Source organism: Notechis scutatus, chromosome 15 (assembly GCF_049901735.1).
Source record: "Notechis scutatus isolate UNSWTSFEM ecotype Mainland chromosome 15, rNotScu1.2, whole genome shotgun sequence".
NCBI classification, from domain to species: Eukaryota; Metazoa; Chordata; class Lepidosauria; order Squamata; family Elapidae; genus Notechis; species Notechis scutatus.
This window is the reverse complement of record NC_142023.1, coordinates 1917730-1941476: the sequence shown is the minus strand read 5'-3', so window position 1 is coordinate 1941476 and position 23747 is coordinate 1917730. Positions and strand designations below refer to the sequence as shown.

The window sequence follows — 23747 nt, the reverse complement described above, 5'->3', positions numbered from 1 at the left end:
CGGATAGCATAAGAAACAAAGCTGTTACAGAATCTAGTAGTCCTGCTACAAATACTTCAAAACCTCCTCCCAGAGGAGCGGAAGAAACAAACTATACAGTTGGTGTGTGGGGTGTCTGACAAGGCTTCCAGGTCTAAGTATGTAGTGCTTATAAGCAGCATCCTGAATAACAGGAAGCGAGCTTCCTATGATCTCCTTGGCTGTCCTCACCACTCTCTGTAGGGACTTTCTATCTGAGGCATTGCAGCCACCGAATCGGACCGGGATGCATTTTGTTAAAATGATCTCAATTATGCCTCTGTAAAAAGTGGCCAGGACAGGAGGAGAAAGATGTGCTGTCATCCTTTGCAGGAAATGCAGATGCTGGTTTGCACACAAGATAACGTCTGAAGACCCCAAGTCAGATTATTAAAAGGGGGCCACACTCATCTCTTTTATGCATTTTATTCATTCAATGTGTCCCTGTCCAAAGGATTCTGGGCGGCTCCTCAGCGTGCTGTATTTTTACGGCCGATTTTACACCCATTTTATTGCCATTCGCAGGTGCTTCTGACACGAATAAGCGCCACACGCAAAACAAAGCGCCCTCCAAACGTGTGGATGGGGAAGGGACCGTCGGGAAGGGCCCGTGAGGAGAAAGCCAGGAGGATCAGGGAAGAGGCTTCTCCTTTTAAAGCAACCTGCAAAAGCCACCCGCTCCTTCCGTCCCCGGGTCTGCTGCGTTCACACAACACATTCGCCTCTTCCCGTGTGTCCCGCCCATCCCAGCCGGCTGAGTAAAGCACAGCTAATCCAGCCGTGGCTTCCCGCGGGCCTACCTGCCGGACGCCGCTCCCTCGGGCCGAAAGAGGCTGCGGCTGCCCCAACCTGATCGACGACGCGGAGCCCACCTGCTCAAAGCCGCCGCGGCTGGAGAGAGCGCTTAGCAATCCTCCGCCGGAAGCGGGAGTGTGGGGGGGGAAACATGCCGGGTGACGGACCAGGAAGTTACGTCACTCACGAGGGGTTTGTTAATGAAGCCGGAATTACAACTTTTTCCCCGTCTCAGGAAAGAGAAAGCTCCACCTATTTGGGGGGTCCAACGATCGCCTAGGCTCCGCCCTCCTGCCCAAGCGTCGGCCAATGGGCTGTTCGCTTTCTTTTCCGGGCTTTGCCAATCTGCGGCCGCGGATCATCCAATAGCGGCGCACGTCGAGAAGGAGAGAGAGCCGTTGTAGTATGAGCACGTGATGTCTTGGGAGCAGCCAATCAGGAGGAAAAGAAAGGGAAAACGTGGTGCGATAGCCAATGAACGGAGAGGACGCAATGCGCGCGGCGCGGTTTACACTGGGAGCCGCTCAGTCCGCCCCGTCTCCCGCGGCAGACGGTTGGGTTTTTTTGTGTCCTGTGACGGGGAAGCCACCGAAAGCCGCTGTCGTGTGCAGGCTCTACGTTCAAGGCCAACCTTCCTCCATGGCCTCATTGGACGATGCGGAGCGAACCGGCCTACCTCGCAGGGTTGTTAGGGAGAAAATAGGGGCGCTGCTTAAGAGAGGAGGAAGGGGTCAAGCTATTTTCCAAGGCACCCAAAGGCCAGACAAGGAATAAAGAATGGAAACTGACCAAGGAGAGATTCAATCTGGAAATAAGGAGACATTTCCTAGCAGTGAGAACAGCCAGTGGAACAGTTTCTCTTCAGAAGTTGTGGGAGCCTCATCCCTGGTGGCTTTCAAGAAGAGACTGGACTGCCCTCTGTCAGAAATGGTGTAGGGTTTCCTGCTTAGGCAGGGGGTGGACTAGAGACCTACAAGGTCCCTTCCAACTCTGTTAATCTGAATAAAGACAAACGAGTGTCTTAGACTTTCAGAGAGCTGATTACAATCAACTAAGACAGAGTTTAGGGAGATGGAATCCTAAAAGGGAAAACAACTCCAAGAGGCTTGGGAAACTGAAAAATGAGATGGAAGCTGTTTTCACTTTCCTGATCATCCTGCCTCTTCAATCAGCCCCCTATCTAACATGGAGAGATTCAACCTAGAAATAAGGTTGTGCAAGAGCCAGCGAAGAGGAGGAGAGGCAGGGGCGAGGCGAGCGCCACGCCAAGCAGCAACAGAAAAGGCGGGTGCCGTCAGAGCGCTCTTCGTGCCGAGGCAGCCGCAGCCCAAGAGTCCCGCTCCGCCACCTCCTGCTGTTGCCGCCGCCGCTTCTGCCCCCGCCGCCGCTGCTGCTGCTGCACTGAGCCTCCAGGTCCTCGCCTTCCAGTCCTGCCGCATCCAGCCGGGCCATTTGCAGGAGAGGTAGGCACGAGACGGGCGAGCTTTCTCCCCCTCCCCCAAAAATTTGGCCGTTACTGTTATTTTATGTGCAGCCCAAACCACATTTTCTTCTTCTAATGTGGCCCAGGGAAGGTGAAAGGTTGGACGCCCCTGGTGTAGAGAATCAAGAGAACCACGAACAAGAAAATGACTTCTCAGCCCAGCATGTGTGAGCTCACCCAGATGACCATTATCTGGGCTTGAAATCCAAATGTTTGCATTAATGGGATTGAGGAAAGCCAAGAAGGGATCCCCTAATGCCACCATGAGTATTAAATAGCAGGTTAAATGGGAGAAATTACACCCATGTGATTTTCTGTAAAAGTGATGCAGTGCCAAGATTTGAGAAACACACTGGGACCATTTAACACAGTTTTCCTTGATGAACTTGGAGCCAATTTTAATAGATGGCTGAATCTAACTTCAAGTTGTTCGTGAGATTTATATCCAGATGTCAAAACACTACACAACTTCACAACAAACTTCAACTGGAGCTGGGTGCATTATAATATTTTAATTAGTATACTTTTAAGAAAATTATTTCTTAAGGACTTAATCCCAAGATTAATATCTCTGGCACTTAGTCGGTGCCAATGAAAGCTGTTTTGTTTCTTAATTCTTTTTTGATCATTTTTTTTTTCCTGTGACTTTAGGTAACAACTCTGGATGATCCACACATACACTACGTTCAAAATGCTCCAATCATAGTAAAATAACTTCTATCCTTTAGCACTACTAAACCACTACTATGAACTGGAAAAGAGGTGCATTTTATATATTTATGTATTATATTTATGTGGCTGTCCATCTTACAAAAATGTGACGGCAGTATATAACAGAAAACTAAATATATGAAAGCAGTCCTCATAAAAAAACAAAATATAAAAATATATGTGCACTCGCAATACACAGGCAGCAGTTGGAATGTTCAGTCAAAAAAAAAAGAGGTCACGGTGGTGCTTAATCCTTCCAGAACCAATCCTTAAAGAGGCATTTGCTTATGGACCTGGTTTTTACCATGATTAGAAAAAACCAAAATATACTAGCTGGATACCTGTACTTCGCAATGAAACTTTGTGATCAAGCTATGCAGGAGCTTGGGCTTTCCTTTCCCTTCCTTTCCTCCTGTCCCTCCTTTTCCTTTTCTTCTTCCTTTCCTTACTGTTCCTTTCCTTCCTTCTTTCCTCCGCTCTCCTTCCAGTCCTTTCACGTTCCATTCCTGCATCCTTTTAGAGAGTGGTGCAAATGGCTGTGAAGTTACTAAGGTAACAGAATGTGAGGCAACTGGCAGTTGGAACAGATTTCTTTTCAGGTGGGGAGGGGGAGTAGAACTCTTTAGCATCAGAGGGTGTTAATAATAGTATACCAAATACGAATGCTCTGATGGTCATTTTGAAAAATTCTTTCTTAGTGAGCCCCTAGAAGCCAAGAGGAACATATGTGCCAAATTTCGAGTTTGTAGGCTTTACAGTTCTGGAGATTTTGTAATGATGCGTGAGGGGTATTTTGCTTTTATATATATATAAGAAGAAGAGGAAAAGCCAAACCAAACTCCATACTTGCAGTTTCATTTTAATTTAAAAAATAATACTATTACAAAACCTGGAGAAATTAAAAAGCTTCAATATATATTATATTCGGAAGGTTAAATCTCGGATACTTCACTGTAAAAGCAATATAAGGTTTTATTGTACCTGTACAACAGCTGGTTTTCAAAAAATGATTTCTATCAAGACAGTTTTAATAGTATCTGTGCTGGAGGACAACTCTGACTGGCAGCCATGTTAAATAAGAAATATATTATTAAAGCAATATTATTAAAGCAATCTCTAATTGAGCAGCCAACCAGTGAAGTGCAAAAATACTTGGATATCTTTGCACCTTATGAAATACTTTCCATTGATCAATCCAGAGGTAATAACCGAGAGCTGCAACCTTCTTCACAGTCTCAGAAGTGAAAGATCACAGCACAAAACCATTAAAAAAATCCAATCTTCGTTTTCTCCAAGAACGAGAGGTAATAAGATTCTCAGGGGGTTCCTTGTGATGGCATCTCAGATATTTTGTCTAGAGACTTCAGAAGGTCAGCCACAAGCTGCAGATCTTCTGCACCAGAAATGAGCTGCCTGGGAGAAACACAAGTGCAATGGTGACACCCACGTTGCTGCCTGCAGAGATTCAGGCAAACCCAACTTGTTCAAGTCTATATTCTCTTACAGCCCGCTCTCTCTGGGATCTACTGTATTCCCTAGCACCTGCAATTCTGGAGTGGAAAACCCAAATAAAACTTTAAATAGGCTAAATTAATTTAAAACTCCATGTTTCCCCCCCCCCCCAAAAAAAAACCCCTAAGGAAACAAGAAATCCCATCTCTTATCCTCTTTGAGGCCACAACTATACCCTCCCCCCAAATGTGAGCCATTACAACAGGGGTGTCAAACTGGCAGCCCGTGGGCCGGATGTATCATAGAGACCATGCCCACCCCAGCTGCGCAAAGGCAAAAAACGTTGCAATGTCACATGACACAATCGAGTTTGACCCCTGCACTACAAGGGTTTTCTGCTCTGACCTTGTTTTCCAGCCATTTTGGATTCTTCCAAGATTAAAGTTTGGGAATTCAAGTGTCTGGTTCAGAATAAAGGTTACCAGTCTGTACACCCCTACATAAATAAATGCACCTGGATGATACTTTAGCAGCTGGGTGGCTGAAGCCAAAATCAATTCAAACTGGAAAACAATGGTTTGTAAAGCCCCCCCAGAGTAAACTTTTATCGTTATAATCAATGTACTTCAGAATTATGCTGGGTAGCTACCACATGGAAGCCAAAGGGAAGAATTTAACACTGCTATATTTAGCAAGTTAGAAGGGTTTTGAAAACACTAAAAATAAAAGCAGTAGGAAGCAACATACCAACACCTGGGAAAGGCCCGTCCATCATACAATTTGTTTAAACTCCAAGACCATTAAAAAAAAAAAAACCATTGGAACAGAAAGGTTTATTATTTATTTCTATCCCACCTTAATTATTTTTATAAACAACTCAAGGTGGGGAACGTATCTAATTACTCCTCCTTACATCAACAAACCCTGAGGTGACTAAGGCTGAGAAAGGGACCGGCCCAAGCCCACCCAACTGGCTTTTATAGCTAAAGTGGGATATACTGCAAACCCTCAAACTGGTTAGTTGTATATGCACCACTGAGTTAAGCAAACTGTGGCTGGTTGAACAAAATTTTGCGTCTGGTGTGAATTCAGTGTTTTCATCTGCTTCATCTACTCAAGACTTACTTTATTGATGACTTAGATCTTGTTATCACAGCCAGGAGATTCTGCAAGGCAACATCTGCGTTTTGCTTGACTGCAGTCAGCTTTTGTAGATGGCCAGACTTTAAGGCTTTGTTCTCGGATTTGTAGCTTTCCATCTGAACCTTCATGTTAAGCAGAGAAGCGCTTATTAGTAGCTGGCTTCCCAAACGTTACTTTTATCAGCCCCTGTGGTTTTCAAAGTGTGACACGAGCTAAGGGTGTGTCTGGCAGAACATTCAAGACCCAGGAAAGACCTCCAAGATTTACTCCCATGTAGGTTTGCATAGGATCAGCTCACTTCACTATATTTTTATTTTAGGAAACCATTTAAAAAAAGCATTTACAGGAAAAAAAAAAGTTGATTTGCAGAGCCTTCTACCTCAATGGTCGTCAACCAGTGGGCCAGGGGACCACTGGTGGCCTGCGAGAAAATTTTGGTGGTCCACAGAGAAATGAAAGCACTCCCCAAAGCAATTAATCCAGGCTGCACGGGAACACAAGGCTGTGCCACCCACATGGTCCATGGGAACACAAGACTTGCATCACTTGCATTGCATACAACACGAGGTAGTGAGGGGAGGGGGAAAAGAGCAGAGGGGGAGAACTTACCTTGCACACCCCACACTCCTCGTCTGGCCACCGGGCTGCCTCTTTCTGCTCCTGCTTTTGGCTGCATGGAAGGAAAGCAGCCAAAGTCTTTCTTTCTCTGCCCCAAACTCCGCCAGAAATGAGTCTTTGGGACCCTGCAAGGCCTCCCGCTCCAAGAGGCTGCGCCGGTGTGACAAGTCTCACAAAGACTCATTTCTGGCGGAGTTTCGAGGAGAGAAAGAAAGACTTCTGCTGCTTCTGCTTTCTTTGCATGAAGTCAAAAGTATCTCTCTTCCCCCAGAGCTGGAGACGGTATCTTGTGATCCCAAATAAAGAATGATCGATTTTCCCAGGATCTCTGGTGTGCGGGATTTAAAATTTTGTGTTTGGTGGTCCCTGAGGTCCAAAAGTTGGCGACCTCTCTTCTACCTCACTGATTTTTCAAATAAGAACTATTTGTCCTTACAAGCCCTGTAGAAAGCAGGTTTTCCCATCAGCACGGAGTCAAAACAGCTTAGAACTCAGACCCACAGCCAACTATAATCACAATTCCAGAAGCTGGTGCAGCTGCTGATTTTAGATCTCTAGCTGGCTTGGGAAGAAACAGGGCAGAAAGGGAGCAGTTAAGAGGCTGTCTGTCCAGCTATGCACCTGAACCTCAAAAGCGTGCACTATTCAAGTGAAGACAATGTGCTTCAGAGACTACACACTGATGGGACTCTGCGCAATTTACAAAATCTACATTTACCAGCTCCAATGCAGTTGGTTCTCAACTTACAACCAGTTTCTTAATGACCGTTCAAATTTATGACGGCCACAGGGGAAAAAAAAAAACCTGGCCATTGTAACAGGTCTGCCCACCCACCCCCCACCCTGTCACTGTAAGTCAGGTGCCTTGCAACCCATCGACTTTACAACCCGTTCCAGTGAACTTCAATTTGTGATGGTTTTTTTGCCACTTTTCCAGCAAAAAATGCCATTTGAACAAAGAGATTGACTGAAGGACCACGGTGTTCAATGAAAGGCAGAGTTCACTTAACAACTTCCACAACAACAACAACAAAAGTTAGAAAAACATTTCCAGTCACGTAGGAGGCTTGACTTACGACCAGATCCCGGTTCCAAATTCAGTTGTAAGTCAAGGGCCGTCTCTATTTTAATTCCCCAAGCTCCTTCAGAATTTTTCTATCCGCCCCTTTGGTGTGAGGCCTCACTCTGTACCTGAAGGTGCGTGTTTTCCTGCTTCAACTTAATGACGCTGTTTTCGGCTTTCACGGCCCGTTTCTGGAACAGAAAGCAGAGGAAGGTATATTTGGGGAGCTGAGGGCAAACACAATCCACAGTTCTTAATACCAGGAGAGAAGGACCACCACACAGGTAAATAGGGGCACACAAAGATCATCCCACCACCTATTCCAGAGGTCTCCAAACTTGGCTGGCTGGAGAATTCTGGGAGTTGAAGTCCACACGTCTTAAAGTTGCCAAGTTTGGGGACCCCTGGCCTATTCTGTCAGGAGGATGAGAGAAGCACTCATGCCCCTCAGGGCCCTAGAACGAGACGGGCTCAGCTACCACCTTACCCCGATGCAGAGTCGTTCAGGGGAGAGGGCTGGTTCCCACAGCGCCCCCAGACCTACCGTCATTAACTGCAGATTCTCTTCCACTTGCTGCACCATGGCCTCCAACTCGCGAGCCTCCTTCTCCTCTTTCCGTTTGCTCTTCTCTAAAGTCCTTTCCAGGTGCCTTATTCTGCTTGAGAGAAGGGATGAGTCCACACCTTGAGCCCCACCCCCTCAGCTTTAAGTCTCGAGTTCTGCCCGAGATAAGCCACAATGACTTTTAAAGCAGGCTTGCTAACCCCCTATGTTAAGTAAAACCTTTTTGCTACCTTGTTGGAACTTGGAAGTTGATGTCCCCCGAACGAGAGGAGGATAATTTATAGCAAGGGTCTTCAAACTTGGCAAGTTTAAGACTTGTGGACTTCAACCCTCAGAGTTCCTGAGCTAACATGACTGGAGGAGGAATTCTGGGAGTTGAAGTCCACAAGTCTTAAAGCTGCCAAGTTTGAAGACCCCTGATTTATATAAACAAATTTTAGTATTACAGCATTGGATTGGGCCATTCAGTCCTACAAGGAATCCAAACGAAGGCACCAAACAATCATTATGCTTCCCTGTTAGTCTTATAAAGAAGAATTAATGATTTGACATTATGGCTTATCTCTGCAGCAGGGCATCCAATGAGGGAGAGCCCAACCCCTCCTTGCTTGAACTGTAGAAACGTTTCAGCCGCAAAGAAGTATTTTTCTAACATTCAACAAACCTGCTTTTGTGTAATTGTTTTGTAACCTACGCTCTGGAAGGACCAGGTCACCTTCATTTTGACAAACCTTCATATTTTTAGAGTGCTATCAGTCCCCTTGTTTTATTTCTCAAGATTAATTGTACTTTCTCTCTTGATTCAGGGGGTTCAAGTCACAGAACTGATCAATTAAAAGATTTGTTTTTCTTTATACGCACCTTTCCGCCTGAGATTCAGCAACAGCTTGAGTTTGGCTTAGTGTTCTTCTTAACTTGGAATTTTCTTCTTTCAGCTACGTAAGAGAGGGAAAGATTCAGACACTGAAGGATTTGGGAATTCTGGGAACTGTTCAAAAAGTGGATGGGCAACAAGGTATGTTCAAGGTATGTTCACCTTTTCGGCTACTTATCATTTCCTGTGTCACAGAACTCTGCTCTTTGGCTGGGATCCACAAAGAGAGTCCTTAGCTAGCCAACCTCAGAAAACCAATGGCCCTCTCACAGAATGGCCATTTTTGCAGCATAGCTTTGAACAAAATACTGGCATGTTGTTTTTACTTTTTTATCAGACAAAACTGATGGGTCTCCAATCCAGAAAATTGGTATTGGTCAGCCAGGGAACCCAGTGGACACTTAGGAGATTTAAGTGTGTTTTCTTTTTGTTTATTTAACTGTTCTATTATTTTACTTGCTTTGTTTACACTCTTTTCCACTTCATTTTTGTTGTAAGCCACTTAGAGTAGCCCCATGGCGAGATAGGAAGCCAATAAATTAAATAAAATTACTTATTCAGACTTGTGTTATGGTTAAAGTACTGGTCTGGGCAGACTTAGGTTCAATTTCAGCTTTAACTCACTGGGTATCTCAGAGGGAATAAAAATGGCCTTGAAGGACAGGGGGAAAGAGCTGCTATCCATGATCAGATAAAAGAAACCCAAGTCTGGGGTAGAACAGTAACTTGAGAAAACACCTCAGACAAGCCCCTCCTTAGTACACAGGAAGATGAAGTGAGGAGGGGAAGCACATTCAGGCCTTCAAAATTCTGTTATTACAGCCATTCTAATAGCAATAGCACTTAAAGACTTATATACCGCTTTATAGTGCTTTACAGTTCTCTCTAAGCAGTTTAGAGTCATCCCATTGCCCCCCAAAATCTGGGTCCTCATTTTACCCACCTGGGAAGGATGAGTCAACCTTCAGCTGGTGAGATTTGATCTGCCAAATTGCAGGCAGCCGGCCGAAGTACCTTGCAGTACTGCGCTCTAACCACCGCGCCACCGAGGCTGTCAGTAATTTTAGGCCTATATGGCATTGACTTCTTAATCTGGCCTGCCCTATAGGGCTGAGGGTATCTTTCTATTAATCACACCCTGATAGCTCAACCTACTTCATCAAATGGTTGCTGTGGAGGTAAAAATGAAGGGGAGAATACTATACATCTTACCTCAGAGGAAGAAAGGTGGGATATACATGCAGCAAAATTACATTTGCTAGGAATTTAGCTTTCTTGTTTTGGGGAAGCCATGAGGGAGAACAGCTTCCCAAGAGAGACATCAACACTCACTTCTTGGTAACGCAGCTGCAACAGTCGGCAGAAACCATCTTCTGGGGACATCTGATCACTAGACGAGCTCTGGTCCCCTTTCCCAAGACGGCTACAGGAGACGTGGTCATTTCTTCCCGGCTGCTCTGGGGAGGAGGTCTGGAGGTCCGAGACATTGCAATAGAAAGAGTCTAAAGGGCTGCTGCTGAGCGAGACGCTGGGGGCTCTGACAAAGTGGGCTTCTTCGACAGCTGAGGGCTGATACGAGCCGCTCCAGTCGTCCTCGTCATCTTGCAGCAAGGAGTCCAAGGCAGTTGGGTCTGCAAAAAATGGCTCTCGCAAATCCTCGTTCAACCCCAGCGACCCGGCCAAGGAGCTCTCATCCAGCAGGAGGCAGGGCCTCAATGGTCCCTGCAAGTGAATCAAAACGTTTGTCAGGGCTCCGGCAGTTACCCCAATTAAATCATGAGTCTCGAGCCAAACTTCCAAAACTTCAAAAGGATTTATTGGGAGTTAAAAGGTCCAGCATTGCCTGGGTGTAGCTGACTCTGAGACACATCATTCCTTGTCACCCTTGGCCCTGCTTTTCCCCCCACCCCCTGGGTGTATCATAATTCATATTCTCCAATGGGACACCTCCATAGCCCAGAGTCAACAATCATACTCTCCAGTTAGAATTTTGCATGGCAGAAACTTCAGTCACCTAGAAACTATCTTTGAAAACATTTATGGAATGCACTTTCAGGTTACAAGCTGCCGTGCTGCTCCCCCCCTCCCTTTCTGTTGGCAACTCTAAAAAGAAATATTTCATGAGTTGACAACGTTTGGGATTTTGACCATCTCACGCCTTTCCCACGCTGAGGCCAAAGGACCTTTCTGCACCAAACTGTCTAGCACAGAGCTGCATGTGGCTTTTTCATCCCTCTGCTGTGGCTCCATCGCTCAAAATAGGTGTCACAACCGCCAATGTGCGACACCCGCCAGAAACGCCATTTATTGAGCTTTTGGACGTCTTACAGCCCCGATGTGGAGGCGCTGTGCGTTGAGGTTTAGGAGAAGGCATTTTCCCCCCCTCTTTTCCTGGCTCCCTCCCAAAAACCCAACCTCCCCCCCCCCGGCTTTCCCCCTCACCTCGGGGCTGCCATTCTTGGAGGGTATGGATGCCTTCTGCTCCTGACTCCTCACGAAGGCCTTAAAGGAAAAGGGGTTGGCTCCTTCCCCGAGGTTGCCAGGCAGCCCACCTGCAACAGGTAAGAAAACAGGTAAGAATAGGACAGGGAGACCCTCTAAATCAGGGGTCTCCAACCTTGGCAGCTTTAAGACTTGTGGACTTTGACTCTAAACCACCCCTCTCCCCACACAAGGCAATTGTATCAGTCCTTTGCAGTTCCAGAATTTCCAGCTGTTGTGTCCTGAAGTTCAGGTAATAAAAGCAGCATTGAGGAGGTGGAACAAGCATGTAAGTCAAAATAGGTAAGGAAACAGTAAGAGAATCCATCCTGAATATATACAAAGCACCTGGCTGAGGAATTCTGGGAGTTGAAGTCCACAAGTCATAAAGGGGCCATAGTTCTCACCTGCCTTAATGGAACTACATGGCGGGAAGTAGGCAGTGGGGTACCTAAGCCAAGGGTCTCAACCTTGGCCACTTTAAGCCTGGAGGACATATATATATATATATGCCCTCACACATCATCACAAAATCTCCAGAACCGTAAAGCCTCCAAACTTGAAATTTGGCACGTACGTTCCTCTTGGCTTCTAGGTGCTCACTAAGAAGGGATTTTTTGAAATCACCATCAGTGCATTACCATTTCCTATATTATTATTATTATTATTATTATTATTAATGTACTCTGATACTAAGGAGTTCTACTCCCCATCCGAAAAGAAATCTCTTCCAAATGCAAAACACAAGCAGAGGAGTTTGAGTTCCGGTTTCAGAGCACCAAGCAGCTTTAGTACAGAACAGTTGAGCTAACCATGCCCAAGCTCCTTGCTGTCTCCTCCTTGCTCACACAGCAAATAATGTTTCAGTTTCCAAACAGCCCTCAACTCTCTCGCACACTGACAGGACGCTAGCCAGATGAATACCAATGGATGCTGGTAGGCAGAGGACAAATTCCTCCCTTTATTTTCCTCCCCCAAATCTAAGCCTGATCACATAGTTTCGTAGCGAAGCACAGGTATCGAGCTAGTAAAAAAATAAAAAATAAAACAGGCACATAGTATCATATGTGGTGGACTTGTGCTTGAAGCCAAAAAAAAAAAAAACCAAAAGAGCATAAATACATAAATGGCTAGAAAAGATGATAGGAAAGCATGTAGATTTCAAACCTGAATTACTTTTATTAGGTATAATATCGGGTAAACTTGGTAAGAAAAGCATGCATTTAATCTTGCACGTCTTGACCACAGCGAGGATTGTATTTGTATTTGCACAACGCTGGGGGAAAAAACCAAGAAACACCGTGCGATGAAGAAATAATTAAGAAAAAAAATTAAAAGCGCGCAGAAGTGGGCAGACCTACATTAAGAATTAAACAGAAAGAAGATACAGAATATTATCCAACGTGGAAAACTGTTTTGTCAAAGGTTGGAAGAAAAGGGGGTGGAGTTTAAAAATGTAATCTGTATTGTTAAGCACACTGCACGCTCAAACAATACGATGCTTCTTATGCACTAAGAATGTAATTAAAAAATAAAAATAAAAATGCAAGTAAAAGCACTTTGCACGTGCTCAGAAGTACTTTCTTCCTCGGCTCTGTTGCAGAAAATGGGAATTGCACCCCACGCCCACACGCCCTTCCCTGTTGAAGCCACCCCACCATCACACCCAGCCATCCAGCCACACCCCACCACCAGTCCCACCCACCCAGTCCCTACGACCCCTGGGTGGGCAGCATGGGGCCTGGAGTCCTCTCTGAGAGTTGAGAGAGGGCGGTTCTCCTCCAGGCCAGCCCCCCATCCCTCCCAGGAACCATCATCCCCAGCCTGGTCAGGAAAGAGGCACAGCATCCCGAAGGAATTTCACACACACACACACACACACACACACACACACACAGGGCAGAAGACACTCTGCACGTGCTCAGAGGCAAGGTATCCAGAAGGCCTTCTTACCGGCAAGGCCTGCCCAGGGAGGCTCCCCGCTTTCCCCGAGGACGGCGGCGCCGGGCGGGAGAGCGCTGTGCCCGGCCATGGGCCGCGGGAGACGGCCGAGCGACTCCCCCTTCCTCCTCTTCTGCCGCCAGAGGGGCGGACTTCCGGGAGGGGAGGGGCTCGGCGCCACGCCCCCCGGACCAGAGAGCTACTAAACAGGAAGAAGAGTCGCTCGCGGAGAACCTCGTCTTTCTCGGCGCTGCATTTGCGTTTGGGCCCAGGCTTTTCAATCCGTCCACATCCTGAATTTTGAGCCCGTTTATTAAAGTGCTAGTAGTGTCTCGCAGCACGGCGCCATCTGCCAGTTAGATGAGTTCCCCTTCTAACCCCTCGTCTAAATTGTTTACGAAGATAATGGAACAGTATTGGACCCAATCAGAACTTTAGGGCAGGGGCTCCAAACTTGGCCACTTTAAGCCTGGAGGACTTCAACTCCCAGAATTCCCCAGCCAGCTGGGGAATTCTGGGAGTTGAAGTCCTCAGGCTTAAAGTGGCCAAGGTTGGAGACCCTTGGCTTAGGGTACCCCACTGCCTACTTCCCCGCCATGTAGTTCCATTAAGGCAGGGGTGGAGAACTATGGCCCCCTTTATGACTTGTGGACTTCAACTCCCAGAATTCCTCAGCCAGGTGCTTTGTATATATTCAGGATGGATTCTCTTACTGTTTCCTTACCTATTTTGACTTACATGCTTGTTCCACCTCCCTCAATGCTGCTTTTATTACCTGAACTTCAGGACACAACAGCTGGAAATTCTGGAACTGCAATCCTCACACCACCTTCTTTGGCCTAGGTATAAACCTCTGCCTCCTATTACCTTCCATGGCTTCATTTTCATTACTCTCTCTACATCTTCTTTTAATGACCCCAGAATCACTTGCAGGGTGCAGTCTGGGCAACTGAATGGAACTGAGTGTTTACTGGCCAGATGCCCTTCCTATCACCAATATGGAGGTTTTTTTCCAGCAGATAATATTCTCATTGTGCAGAGAGGGGAATATCCGCCTCTACCTAAGATTGAACTCACAGCCTCCTGAATGTGAGGCAAGAGTGCCGCCTTTGGCCACCGCACCACTCTTCCTTACTCGCTGTACCATGTTTCAGAATTCAGTCAGCATACTCTACTACACCCCACATAATAGAATTGGAGATCTCCAATATTGCAGTCCTCACTTCACCTTCTTTGGCTTAGGTACAAACTCCGCATTGGTGACCGGAAGGGCATCCAGCCAGTAAACCCTCAGCTGCATTCAGACTCCACCCTGCAAGGGATTGTGAGGTTGTTAAAAGAGGATGATGATGAAGCGTGCCACCTCCAGGAAGTCCAAGGGGCAATAGAGGTGCTCTCCTTCCTGAATATGATTTCCAGATCCCCAGAGAGAGGATGAGCGAGGAGAGCAGCTGCTTTGGCCCTCAGCTTCCTAGATAGTGGAAGCCATAGAGTACTGTCCCTGGAAGCAGCTGCCATTTTGGAATGGCTGCAATCCAATGCAGCTGCTCTCAAAATGGTGCCCATTTTCAGGGCAGCAGCACGAGGCCTCTTTGTATGAGGGCCGTGCAATGCATTTCCTGAAGAGATCTACTCAAAAGACTGCCGATTTGGTCTAGTAGTTAAGGGATCAGGCTGGAAAGCCAGAGATGCTGAATTCTAATACACCTTAGGCACAAAAGCCCACTGACCTTGAGCCATTCACTCTGTCTCAATCCAACTCAGCTCACATGGTTCTTGTGGGGAAACCAGGAAAAAAGAAAGTGAGTTATAGAATCCATATAGCGAATATATTTATTAGAATCCTTCATTTATTTCTACAAATAAGACAGAGAATATATCCAACAAGATAAAGGAGACTATTTGTAGCTCAGGGTTGATCTTCCTTGAATGCATTTGTGTTAATATGAAAGGAAACTGGAATGACATTGCCATAGGTGTATACTCTGCACTACCCAATCAGAGGAACTTTTGCTAAATCATTTAGCGGATGAACAGAATGCATAGTAACGGGTGGACTTTGACTATCCTGACAACTGGGAAAGATCTCATCTCTGCACCTAGTGGGAGAGGTGGAGAGCAAACAGGTTCCTGATGAGTCTTATTCATTCATTCTTCTAACTGCCCATCTTTCTATTGTGGTTAGCCGGCAGCAGGTGCGGACAGTGGAGGAGAGCGAGGACTCGGATGAGGGGACGGGACCATCAGGGAGTAGACTGCTACCTTCAGGGATTGTGGAGGCTGACAGCAGTGACGAGGAGATTCCCGAGGAGCCTGTGCCAAGTGTGCGTGAATGCAGGATGATTCGTAGAAGACAACAGCTGGAGCATCACAGGCGACTCAGGAGTAAGGATGCCCCTCCCTCAAGGGAGGTTTCAAAAGGTTTTTGCTTTTGCAGAAAGCAAAAATGTTCTACGGTCTCAGCATTCTTATTTGAAGAATTCTGTCAAGACTTTTCTGGTTGGACTAATTGGCTGCAAGCCATCTTTTACCCACAAAGAGGTTTATTTGTAGATTAAAGCTACGTTTGAGATTTTCTTGCTGGCAACAGGGTTGGGTCAGAACACTTTCAGTCAACTCACTGCAGCTCCCAAAAAGCCGTTTTAAAAACTATCCAACACATTAAAACATAAAACATTGAAAATAAAAAAACAAAAAAGCCGGGCACTAATCCATGCCAACTTCTCATTCTCTGATCTCCCAGCGCCTGGGGAAAAGCCAGGTGTTTTAAGGCTAAAGGAGTTGAGGCCTTTTTAGAATATGGCTCGCATCTCACAAAGCTTTGCTGGCTTTAGAGAATAGAATGTCTTTTAGCAGTTTCTGCTAGAAGACAAGGGGGACCATTCAGGGAATCCAACTGACAAAGAGTTTCAGATGTCTGGAGATTCATTTGGAAAAACAATACAGATTATATCAAACGATGACAGGGAGAAGCTCTTTTACACCCACAACATGGGTCAAATTAACCTTAGATTCAATCATGGAACACTCGCTTCAATTGGGCACCAAATGGGATGGCCACTTTAATGGGATGACCAATTATTATACTCCATACAGTAGGAAAAAGTACAAGAGTTGATTGCATGGAAGAAATAATCCTGCTCACTTAGTTACATCAGAGACATGGACAGTAACATCCCATAATATTAAGCATAACCACTGAAATTAGCATTGGATTAAAAGAATGTTCAGATGGGAAATGGCATCATGAATCACGTCTCTTGTGAAAAGGTGCAATTTCAGCCACTTGAAACATCTAGCATGTACGATTGAAAAAGTCCTTTATTATTCAGCTTGAGAAAGTCCCTTATTTGGTAGTTATTATTTACCCTTGTCTTCTTTACTCAACCCTCTTATTGGTATAATTATGAATATCATTATTCTGTTGCTTTGTATATACACTTAGAGCTTATGCATTCGAGACAAATTCCTAGTGTGTCTATTCACTTGGCCAAATTGAATACACAATTTTATTCCTGAGATACACATTGTGACTGAAGGTATCATATCAATTTAGCGTTGATGGAGGCTACTACTCTGAATAAAGCTCTTTCCACACTCCTGGCATTGATGTGGTTTTTCTCCTGAATAGATTCTTTGATGTCAGTCAAGGTGCCCTCTCCGACTGAAGCTCTTTCCACACTGCAGACATTTATGTGGTTTTTCTCCTATGTGAATTCTTTGATGTTCACTGAGGTTTGCACCCTCAGTAAAGCTCTTTTCACACTCAAGACATTTGTAGGGTTTTTCTCCTGTGTGGATTCTTTGCTGGTTATCAAGATTTCTCCTTTGACTGAAGCTCTTTCCACACTCCAGGCATATACATGGTTTGTGGATTCTTAGATGTTTTTCAAGGATTTGAATTGTTTTGAAGGATTTTTCACACTCCCTGCATTCGTACAGTTTTTGTAAATGGAGTCTTTGATGTCTATGAAGGTTTCCCCTCAGACTGAAGCTCTTTCCACATTCCAGACATTTATATGGTTTCCTTCCTAAGTAGATGCTTAGTTTTCAAAATATCCATTTTTTTAGGGATTTTTCACATTCCCCGCATTGGTAGGGTTTTTGTAAATGGAGTCTTTGATGTCTAATAAAGGCTGCTCTTCTGACCGAAGCACTTTCCACCCTCCAGGCATTTATTACATTTTTTCTCCTGAGTGGATCTTTAGATATCTACTAAAGCTGCTCCTATAATTGAAACTCATTCCACACTCCTAGCATTTAAATTGTTTCTCTCCTAAGTGGATCTTTAGATGGTTTTCCAGATTTCCATTATTTTTTACTTTCTGGTCAGTTGTATTCCTTTTCTCTCGAGTGGATCCATAGATGTCTTTGAAGTTCTCTATCTCTTTTAAAGGATTTTTCACATTCCGGGCATTGATATTTCTTTTCTCCCAGATGGATCCTTTGGGGATTCCAATGTCTTCCGAAGGACCTTCCTCCCTCCAGGCATTTATTCCGAGTGGATTCTTTGATGTCTATAAAGGCTGCAGCTATGACTGAAGCTCTTTCCACACTCCAGGCACTTATAAGGTTTCTCTCCTGAGTGGATCCTTTGATGTCTATAAAGATGTCCCCTTTGATGGAAGCTCTTTCCACACTCCAGGCATTTATGAGGTTTTTCTCCCGAGTGGATCCTTCGATGTCTATAAAGGGTGCTGCTATCTCCAAAGTTCTTTCCACACTCCAGGCATTTATGAGGTTTTTCTCCTGTGTGGATTCTTTGATGTGTATAAAGGTTGCCCGTCTGAGTGAAGCTCTTTCCACACTCAAAGCATTTATAAGGTTTTTCTCCTCTGTGGATTCTTTGATGTTTATCATGGGTGCTCCTGTCACGGAAGTTCTTTCCACACTCAAAGCATTTATAAGGTTTCTCTCCTGAGTGGATCCTTAAATGCCTTTGAAGTTCTCTATTTCTTTTGAATGATTTTTCACATTCCGGGCATTGATATTTCTTTTCTCCCTCATGGATCCTTTGGGGAATCCTGGGTCGTCCAAAGGACTCTCCACCCTCCAGGCATTTATTCGGTTTCTCTCTCCAGTGGATCATTTGATGTACATGAAGGTGACTCCTCTGACTGAAGCTCTTTCCACATTCCAGGCATGTATATGGTTTCTCTCCTGAGTGGGTTCTTAGATGCCTTTGAAGATGGTCGTTTCTTTTGAAGGATTTTTCGCATTCCGGGCATTTGTGAATCCTCTCTCTCTTCTGGATTCGTTGGGGATTCCAGAGTCTTCCGAAGGACTCTCCATCCTCCAAGCATTGATTTGGTTTCTCTCCAGAGTGGATCCTTTGATGTTTATAAAGGTATTGCTTCAAACTGAATCTCTTTCCACACTCCTGGCACTTGTACGGTTTCTCTCCCGAATGCATCCATTGATGTCGATAAAGGTTTCCCAACTGACTGAAGCTCTTTCCACATTCTAGGCATTTATGAGGTTTCTCTCCCAAGTGGATCCCTTCGTGTCTATAAAGGCTGCTGGTCTGACTGAAGCTCTTTCCACACTCCAGGCATTTGTGAGGTTTTTCTCCTGTGTGGATCCTTTGATGTATATAAAGGTTGCCTGTCTGAGGGAAGCACTTTCCACACTCCAGGCACTTATGAGGCTTCTCTCCGGAGTGGATCCTTAGATGCCTTTGAAGATGGTCGTTTCTTCTGAAGGATTTTTCACATTCCGGGCATTCGTATTTCTTCTCTGCTGTGTGGATGCTTAGATGGCTTTTAAGATGTGAATTTGTTTTGAAGGATTTTTCACATTCCGGGCACTGATATCTCTTTCGTCCCTCCTGGATCCTCTGGGGATTCCCGGGTCTTTCGAAGGACTCTCCGCCCTCCAGGACCGTCTCGGGGTCTCCGCCCGTTTCCTTCTTCCCGCATCGCCCTCCGGGCAGCCGCCTTTCCCGGGGTCTCCCTGGGCTCATCCCTCCTGCAGCCCCGGGGCTTCCCGGCCTTTCTCCGCCGTCCCCCGGGCAAGCCGCGCCGGGCAGGGCTGCTCCGCGGGGCCGCTCTCCTCCTCCTCCTCTCTACTTCCTTCCCCCGCCGAGCTCCTCTGTCCTCCTGCGGGGGAGAAAGAGAAAACGGTCACTGCTGCGTCCCCTTCCCCGCAGGGGAGGCCCAGGCCGAAGCCTCCGCCTCTCACGGGCCTCCCTCCCAGCGTCCCCATGACAGACTAGGCCTCGGACGCCGCCCATTCCCTCCCTCCTTTCTCCGGAGGGACCCTCCAGGACTGCGACTCCCGGCGTTCCACGCGCCCCACCTGCATCCGGCCGCATGCGCACACGAATCGAAAAAAAAGTCCTTCCGTCGCCTCTCCGATTCCGAAAGTAAGGGCCAGACCGGCCTCCGTCCCCTTTCGGTCAAGCTCCGCCTCTTCCGCTGCTGGCGCTGAGCCACCTCTCATGTTGCTCTGCTCTCTTAGTCCGATTGCGGAAGTCGGGAAGAAAGAACTTCCCCCCCCCACTGCATCGGGCAGCTTCTACGCCATCCCATTGGCGGGCGGGTCCTCGTGGTCCCGCCCCTACCTCCTGGCTTTCCTCCCGTCTGGGTTCCTCCCCTCGCTTGGCTCCTCCCCTGCACCGCTGACTCCGCCCTCCGCCCCCTCCCCTCTGCCCGGCTTGGCGGCATTGGGGTGTGGGGGGGGCGAATGGGGGATTCCCAAAGGGGCTGCAATGGAGGGGAATGGACGGAGGTTTCCCTCGCGGGCCTCGGCTTTCGTGTGCCGGAGCCCCCCTCTCTGCCTCCCCGGAGCTGCTCCCTCCCCCGCCCCAGGAGCCCGCAGCCGCGTGGGCATCTCCGGGTGGCCCCCTTTCCCCCTGGGGAGAAGAGGGCGGGTTGCAGCTGAGTCTTCCCCGCGGGGCTTTCTCTCCTGGAAGGAAGGGCGAGGTCCCACCTGTTCTTGCCAGCCTCAAAGAAGCCGCGAATATAGAGCGATCCTTCCGTGTATGAGAAGAAGTTAACCGCACCAAACTTGATTGCAGGAAATACGACTTCAGCAATAGAGTGGTCAATGTCTGGAATACTCTACCCGACTCTGTAGTTTCTTCCCCAAACCCCAAAAACTTTAACCTTAGACTGTCTACTATTGACCTCACCCCTTTCCTAAGAGGCCTGTAGGGGGCGTGCATAAGCGCACCAACGTGCCTACCGTCCCTGTCCTATTGTTTCTCTTATTCTTCTTTTATTTTTCTTATATGCACCCATTTCATGTATTCACAACTATGTATACACTTATACTTATTATCTTGTAAACAATTGGCAAATCAAATAAATAAATAAATAAGAAATATGATTGCAATTTCTCAAGGCCTCCTGATCCCCGGAGACTCCTGGCCGTTTGCAAATGCTAAAACCCGCTTGCGTTGTTGTGGGGCCCCTGCATCGGGGGTGGGTGGGTGACGGGAGAAATCCTTTTTCTTCTTCTTTCATTTCATGGTTTAGGAACTTCTGGGTAGTTTCTCTCCTTGCCCGATTCTCCTTTTGTGGGATACTTTTCGGGGCATCTCCAGGTGGCCCCCTATCCTCCTGGGGGAAGGGGCGGGTTGCACCTTCCTGGCTTCCCATTCTGGACCTCTGACTCGCAATTGTTTCCTGAACCCTCGGACTTCCAAATGAAAAATTTCACTCAAGCTTCAGTTTGCTTCCCCGCCCCCCTAAGAATGCATCTTTGGCCCACTTTGCTGATTTCATCCCTCATTCATTATTCCTAAATTGCTTTGCAAATCCTCATTTTCCAATCTTGTTTTCTGAAAATTGCAACAATCGGGTAGGACAGGGAAGACACAACAATGAGCAGGGAACTGTTTTCAGCTACAGGAGATGCTCCCTGCTACTTCTGATTGAAGAGTTCCCATCCACTGGGAATTTTCAGGGTCACAAATTTTGCTTTTAACGCAGCCCCTTTAAATGTAGGGCAGAGGGAATAAAATGTGGGGAGATCCCTCTTGTTCCACACTGCCTTCTCCCCTTGGATTGCATTATGTGAAGAACCTCGATTTTCTAAAGCTACTTTAAACAACCTGAGGGTTAGGAGGGTCTGATGGAAAGAAGAAAGCAAGAGCAGTTTTTCAGGTTCTTTGCCTGGGTCAGAAGACAAAGCCAAGACGGACCGTCTTCTGCTCTCTGGGATTAGTGCAAGCTGCATATGAGGAGCAGCCCTGAAGCCATGGGGCTGTGGTGAGACCCCAAGCAGAGTGGGTGGAAGGTTGGTACTTCTGGGACTGAAAGACGGAGCCAACACTGGACCTGTTGTTCAAAAGCTGTGGAGGAAGAGATGCTGTCGGCCGTGGGAGCCAGAGCAGAGGGGGCAGAACTGGGGGAAATGGCTTGGCAAAGGATTTTGATGTTGGTGCCTGGAAAAGGCTGCCAGAGTGACGTCTCTATGGAGAGGTAATGGCAGCCTTGGAACCCATCTCAAACAGTCTCTCAGAAACCACTACTATTTAATCTTGCCCCTGCATTGTGGAAGGCGTCAATCTCAAATAATAATAATAATAATAATAATAATAATAATAATAATAATAATAATAATAATAATAATAATATTATTATTATTATTATTATTATTATTATTATTATTATTATTATTATTATTATTATTATTATTAATGTTAGGGATAACATTGTTTACCCTAACTGGTTTGGGTAAAAAATAATAAATATGGTATCATTGTTTGTTAGTTAAAGTGTGTGTAATTAAGGGTGTGGTTGTAAAAGCACTATATATGAAGCGAGGCAAATGCAGCTCTCTCTCTCTCTGGTTTACTGATCCCTAATTACTTGATGGATTGATGACTGCGTTCTTGCTGGAAAGGGGAGAGAAGAAGGAGTGTTGATTTTTCTCAACGGAGAGAAGATTGGACTGATTTATTGTAAGTGTACTGACATTGGCTATTCAACACGGACTTTTTGCAAATAGAGTATCCCCGACAAGACTTGACTGAAATTGATATATGACTAATGGACCGTTTATTTGACTATGCTATAATTCTTAAATGGAATAAACTATATTTTTGATAGCACAAGCGTATCTGTATTTTTACTGCGTGTTAACTAGAAAAACTTATCTCACACATTTACCTGTCTTCCTATCTGACTTCGCTGCACGTTCTGTTTAGTTTGTTTTCCTTAACACCCGTTGGGGAATCCAGGCTTAACAATTATTATTATTATTATACACAAAAATGACAGTGTACACAGCAAATGAGATAACTATGCTGGGTTTAGTATCACAAATCACTAGTCGAACACTTCCCAAGCGTTTAGGACTGTGTGATGTATCGGCGGAGTATGGAAGCAGATCTCAGTAAGGTGGCCTTCTGCAGCTGACCAATAGTGATTTTGTCAGCACCAATTGTTTTTAAGGGCTTGCCTAGGTCTTTAGGCACAGCAGCACCCAGTGTGCCCAGTACCACTGGAACCACCTGCACTGGTTGATGCCAGAGTCTCTGCAGTTCGATTTTCAAGTCCCGATATCTGGTGACTTTTTCAAGTTGTTTCTCATCGATTCTGCTGTCACCAGGTGTGGCAATGTCGACAATCCACACTTTTTTCTTCGATGATGATGATTGACATTGCACCCCATACAACAAAATTAAATGCCATCTTCAGTGTACATCATACATAAGAAAACGATGAAAATAAAACACAAACACACATCCTTCACATTCTATACATTTGAAATGAAAACCCCTGATACTGCATTAATATTGCACTCTACAATAGAATTCAACACAGCTACTGCCCTGGGATAGAAGCTGTTTTTCAGCCTATTTGTCCTCGTTTTTATTATCCTGTACTGTCTGCCAGATGGTAATAGTTCAAAAAAAAAAGGGTGCCCAGGATGAGATGGATCTTTGAGAATGTTTTGAACTTTCTTAAGGCAGCGGGAGCTCTAAAGCTCTTCCAAAGAGGGGAGAGGACAACCAAAGATGCTCTGGGCAATGATGTTCACCCTCTGGAGTGCTTTCCTATCTGCCCCTGTGCAATTGGCAAACCATATAGAGGTGCAGTAAGTTAAGATGCTCTCTATGGTGCAGCGGTGGAAGGTCACCAGCAGTATTCCATTCAGTTGTTGTTTCCTGAGAAGCCTCAGGTAGTATAATCTCTGCTGGGCCCTTTTGACCAAGGCTGCAATGTGGTCAGGTCCTCTTTTAGGGTAACACCCAGAAACTTAAAACTGGCCACTTGCTCCACTCAGTCTCCATGGATAAGCAGGACTGGATGTCTGATCTGTTCCTTCTATTATAGTCCACTATCAGCTCCTTGGTCTTATTGGTGTTGTGGACCAAGTTATTGTCTCCACACCACGAAAGCAACCGGTCCACCTCATCTCGATAGGCAGACTCATCCCCCCCACCCACCCCTGGAGATGAGTCCCACCACTGTTGCATCATCTGCAAATTTAGTAATAGTATTGCTGGCACGAGTGGGAATGCAGCCACGAACATAAAGAGTCACCAGTCCTTGCATGTTTACAGAGATTCTCAGACATCCAACTTATGGTTGTCTCAAAGGTGGGGTTTTCCCCCCACCTCCAAAGGCAACTGGATTATGTTTTTTCTTTC

At 46.0% G+C, this 23747-nt stretch overlaps 4 protein-coding genes across 4 annotated transcripts in view; all 4 read right to left on the bottom strand.

Annotated features, from left to right (window-relative positions):
- SNAPC4 (small nuclear RNA activating complex polypeptide 4) overlaps window positions 1-984 on the bottom strand; it is a 38987-nt gene extending 38003 nt beyond the window's left edge. Inside the window, 1 exon segment of the mRNA XM_087944035.1 lies at window positions 819-984. The gene's annotated coding sequence lies outside the window, so the exon portion shown is untranslated.
- The window catches only part of LOC148129439 (uncharacterized), a 102322-nt gene that overhangs the window by 47546 nt on the left and 31029 nt on the right, over window positions 1-23747 (bottom strand). The window lies entirely within an intron of this gene.
- On the bottom strand, window positions 3853-13434 carry ENTR1 (endosome associated trafficking regulator 1). Its single transcript, XM_026689901.2, has 8 exons — window positions 13157-13434; window positions 11165-11274; window positions 10055-10444; window positions 8710-8783; window positions 7828-7939; window positions 7412-7474; window positions 5585-5724; window positions 3853-4420 (listed from the first exon to the last, which is right to left on the bottom strand). The coding sequence occupies exons 1-8, from the start codon at window positions 13233-13235 to the stop codon at window positions 4324-4326; spliced, it is 1065 nt and encodes a 354-aa protein (XP_026545686.2). The 5' UTR covers window positions 13236-13434; the 3' UTR covers window positions 3853-4323.
- LOC113427407 (uncharacterized) lies at window positions 16185-19723 on the bottom strand. Its single transcript, XM_026689902.2, has 2 exons — window positions 19442-19723; window positions 16185-19242 (listed from the first exon to the last, which is right to left on the bottom strand). The coding sequence occupies exon 2, from the start codon at window positions 19104-19106 to the stop codon at window positions 17637-17639; it is 1470 nt and encodes a 489-aa protein (XP_026545687.2). The 5' UTR covers window positions 19107-19242; window positions 19442-19723; the 3' UTR covers window positions 16185-17636.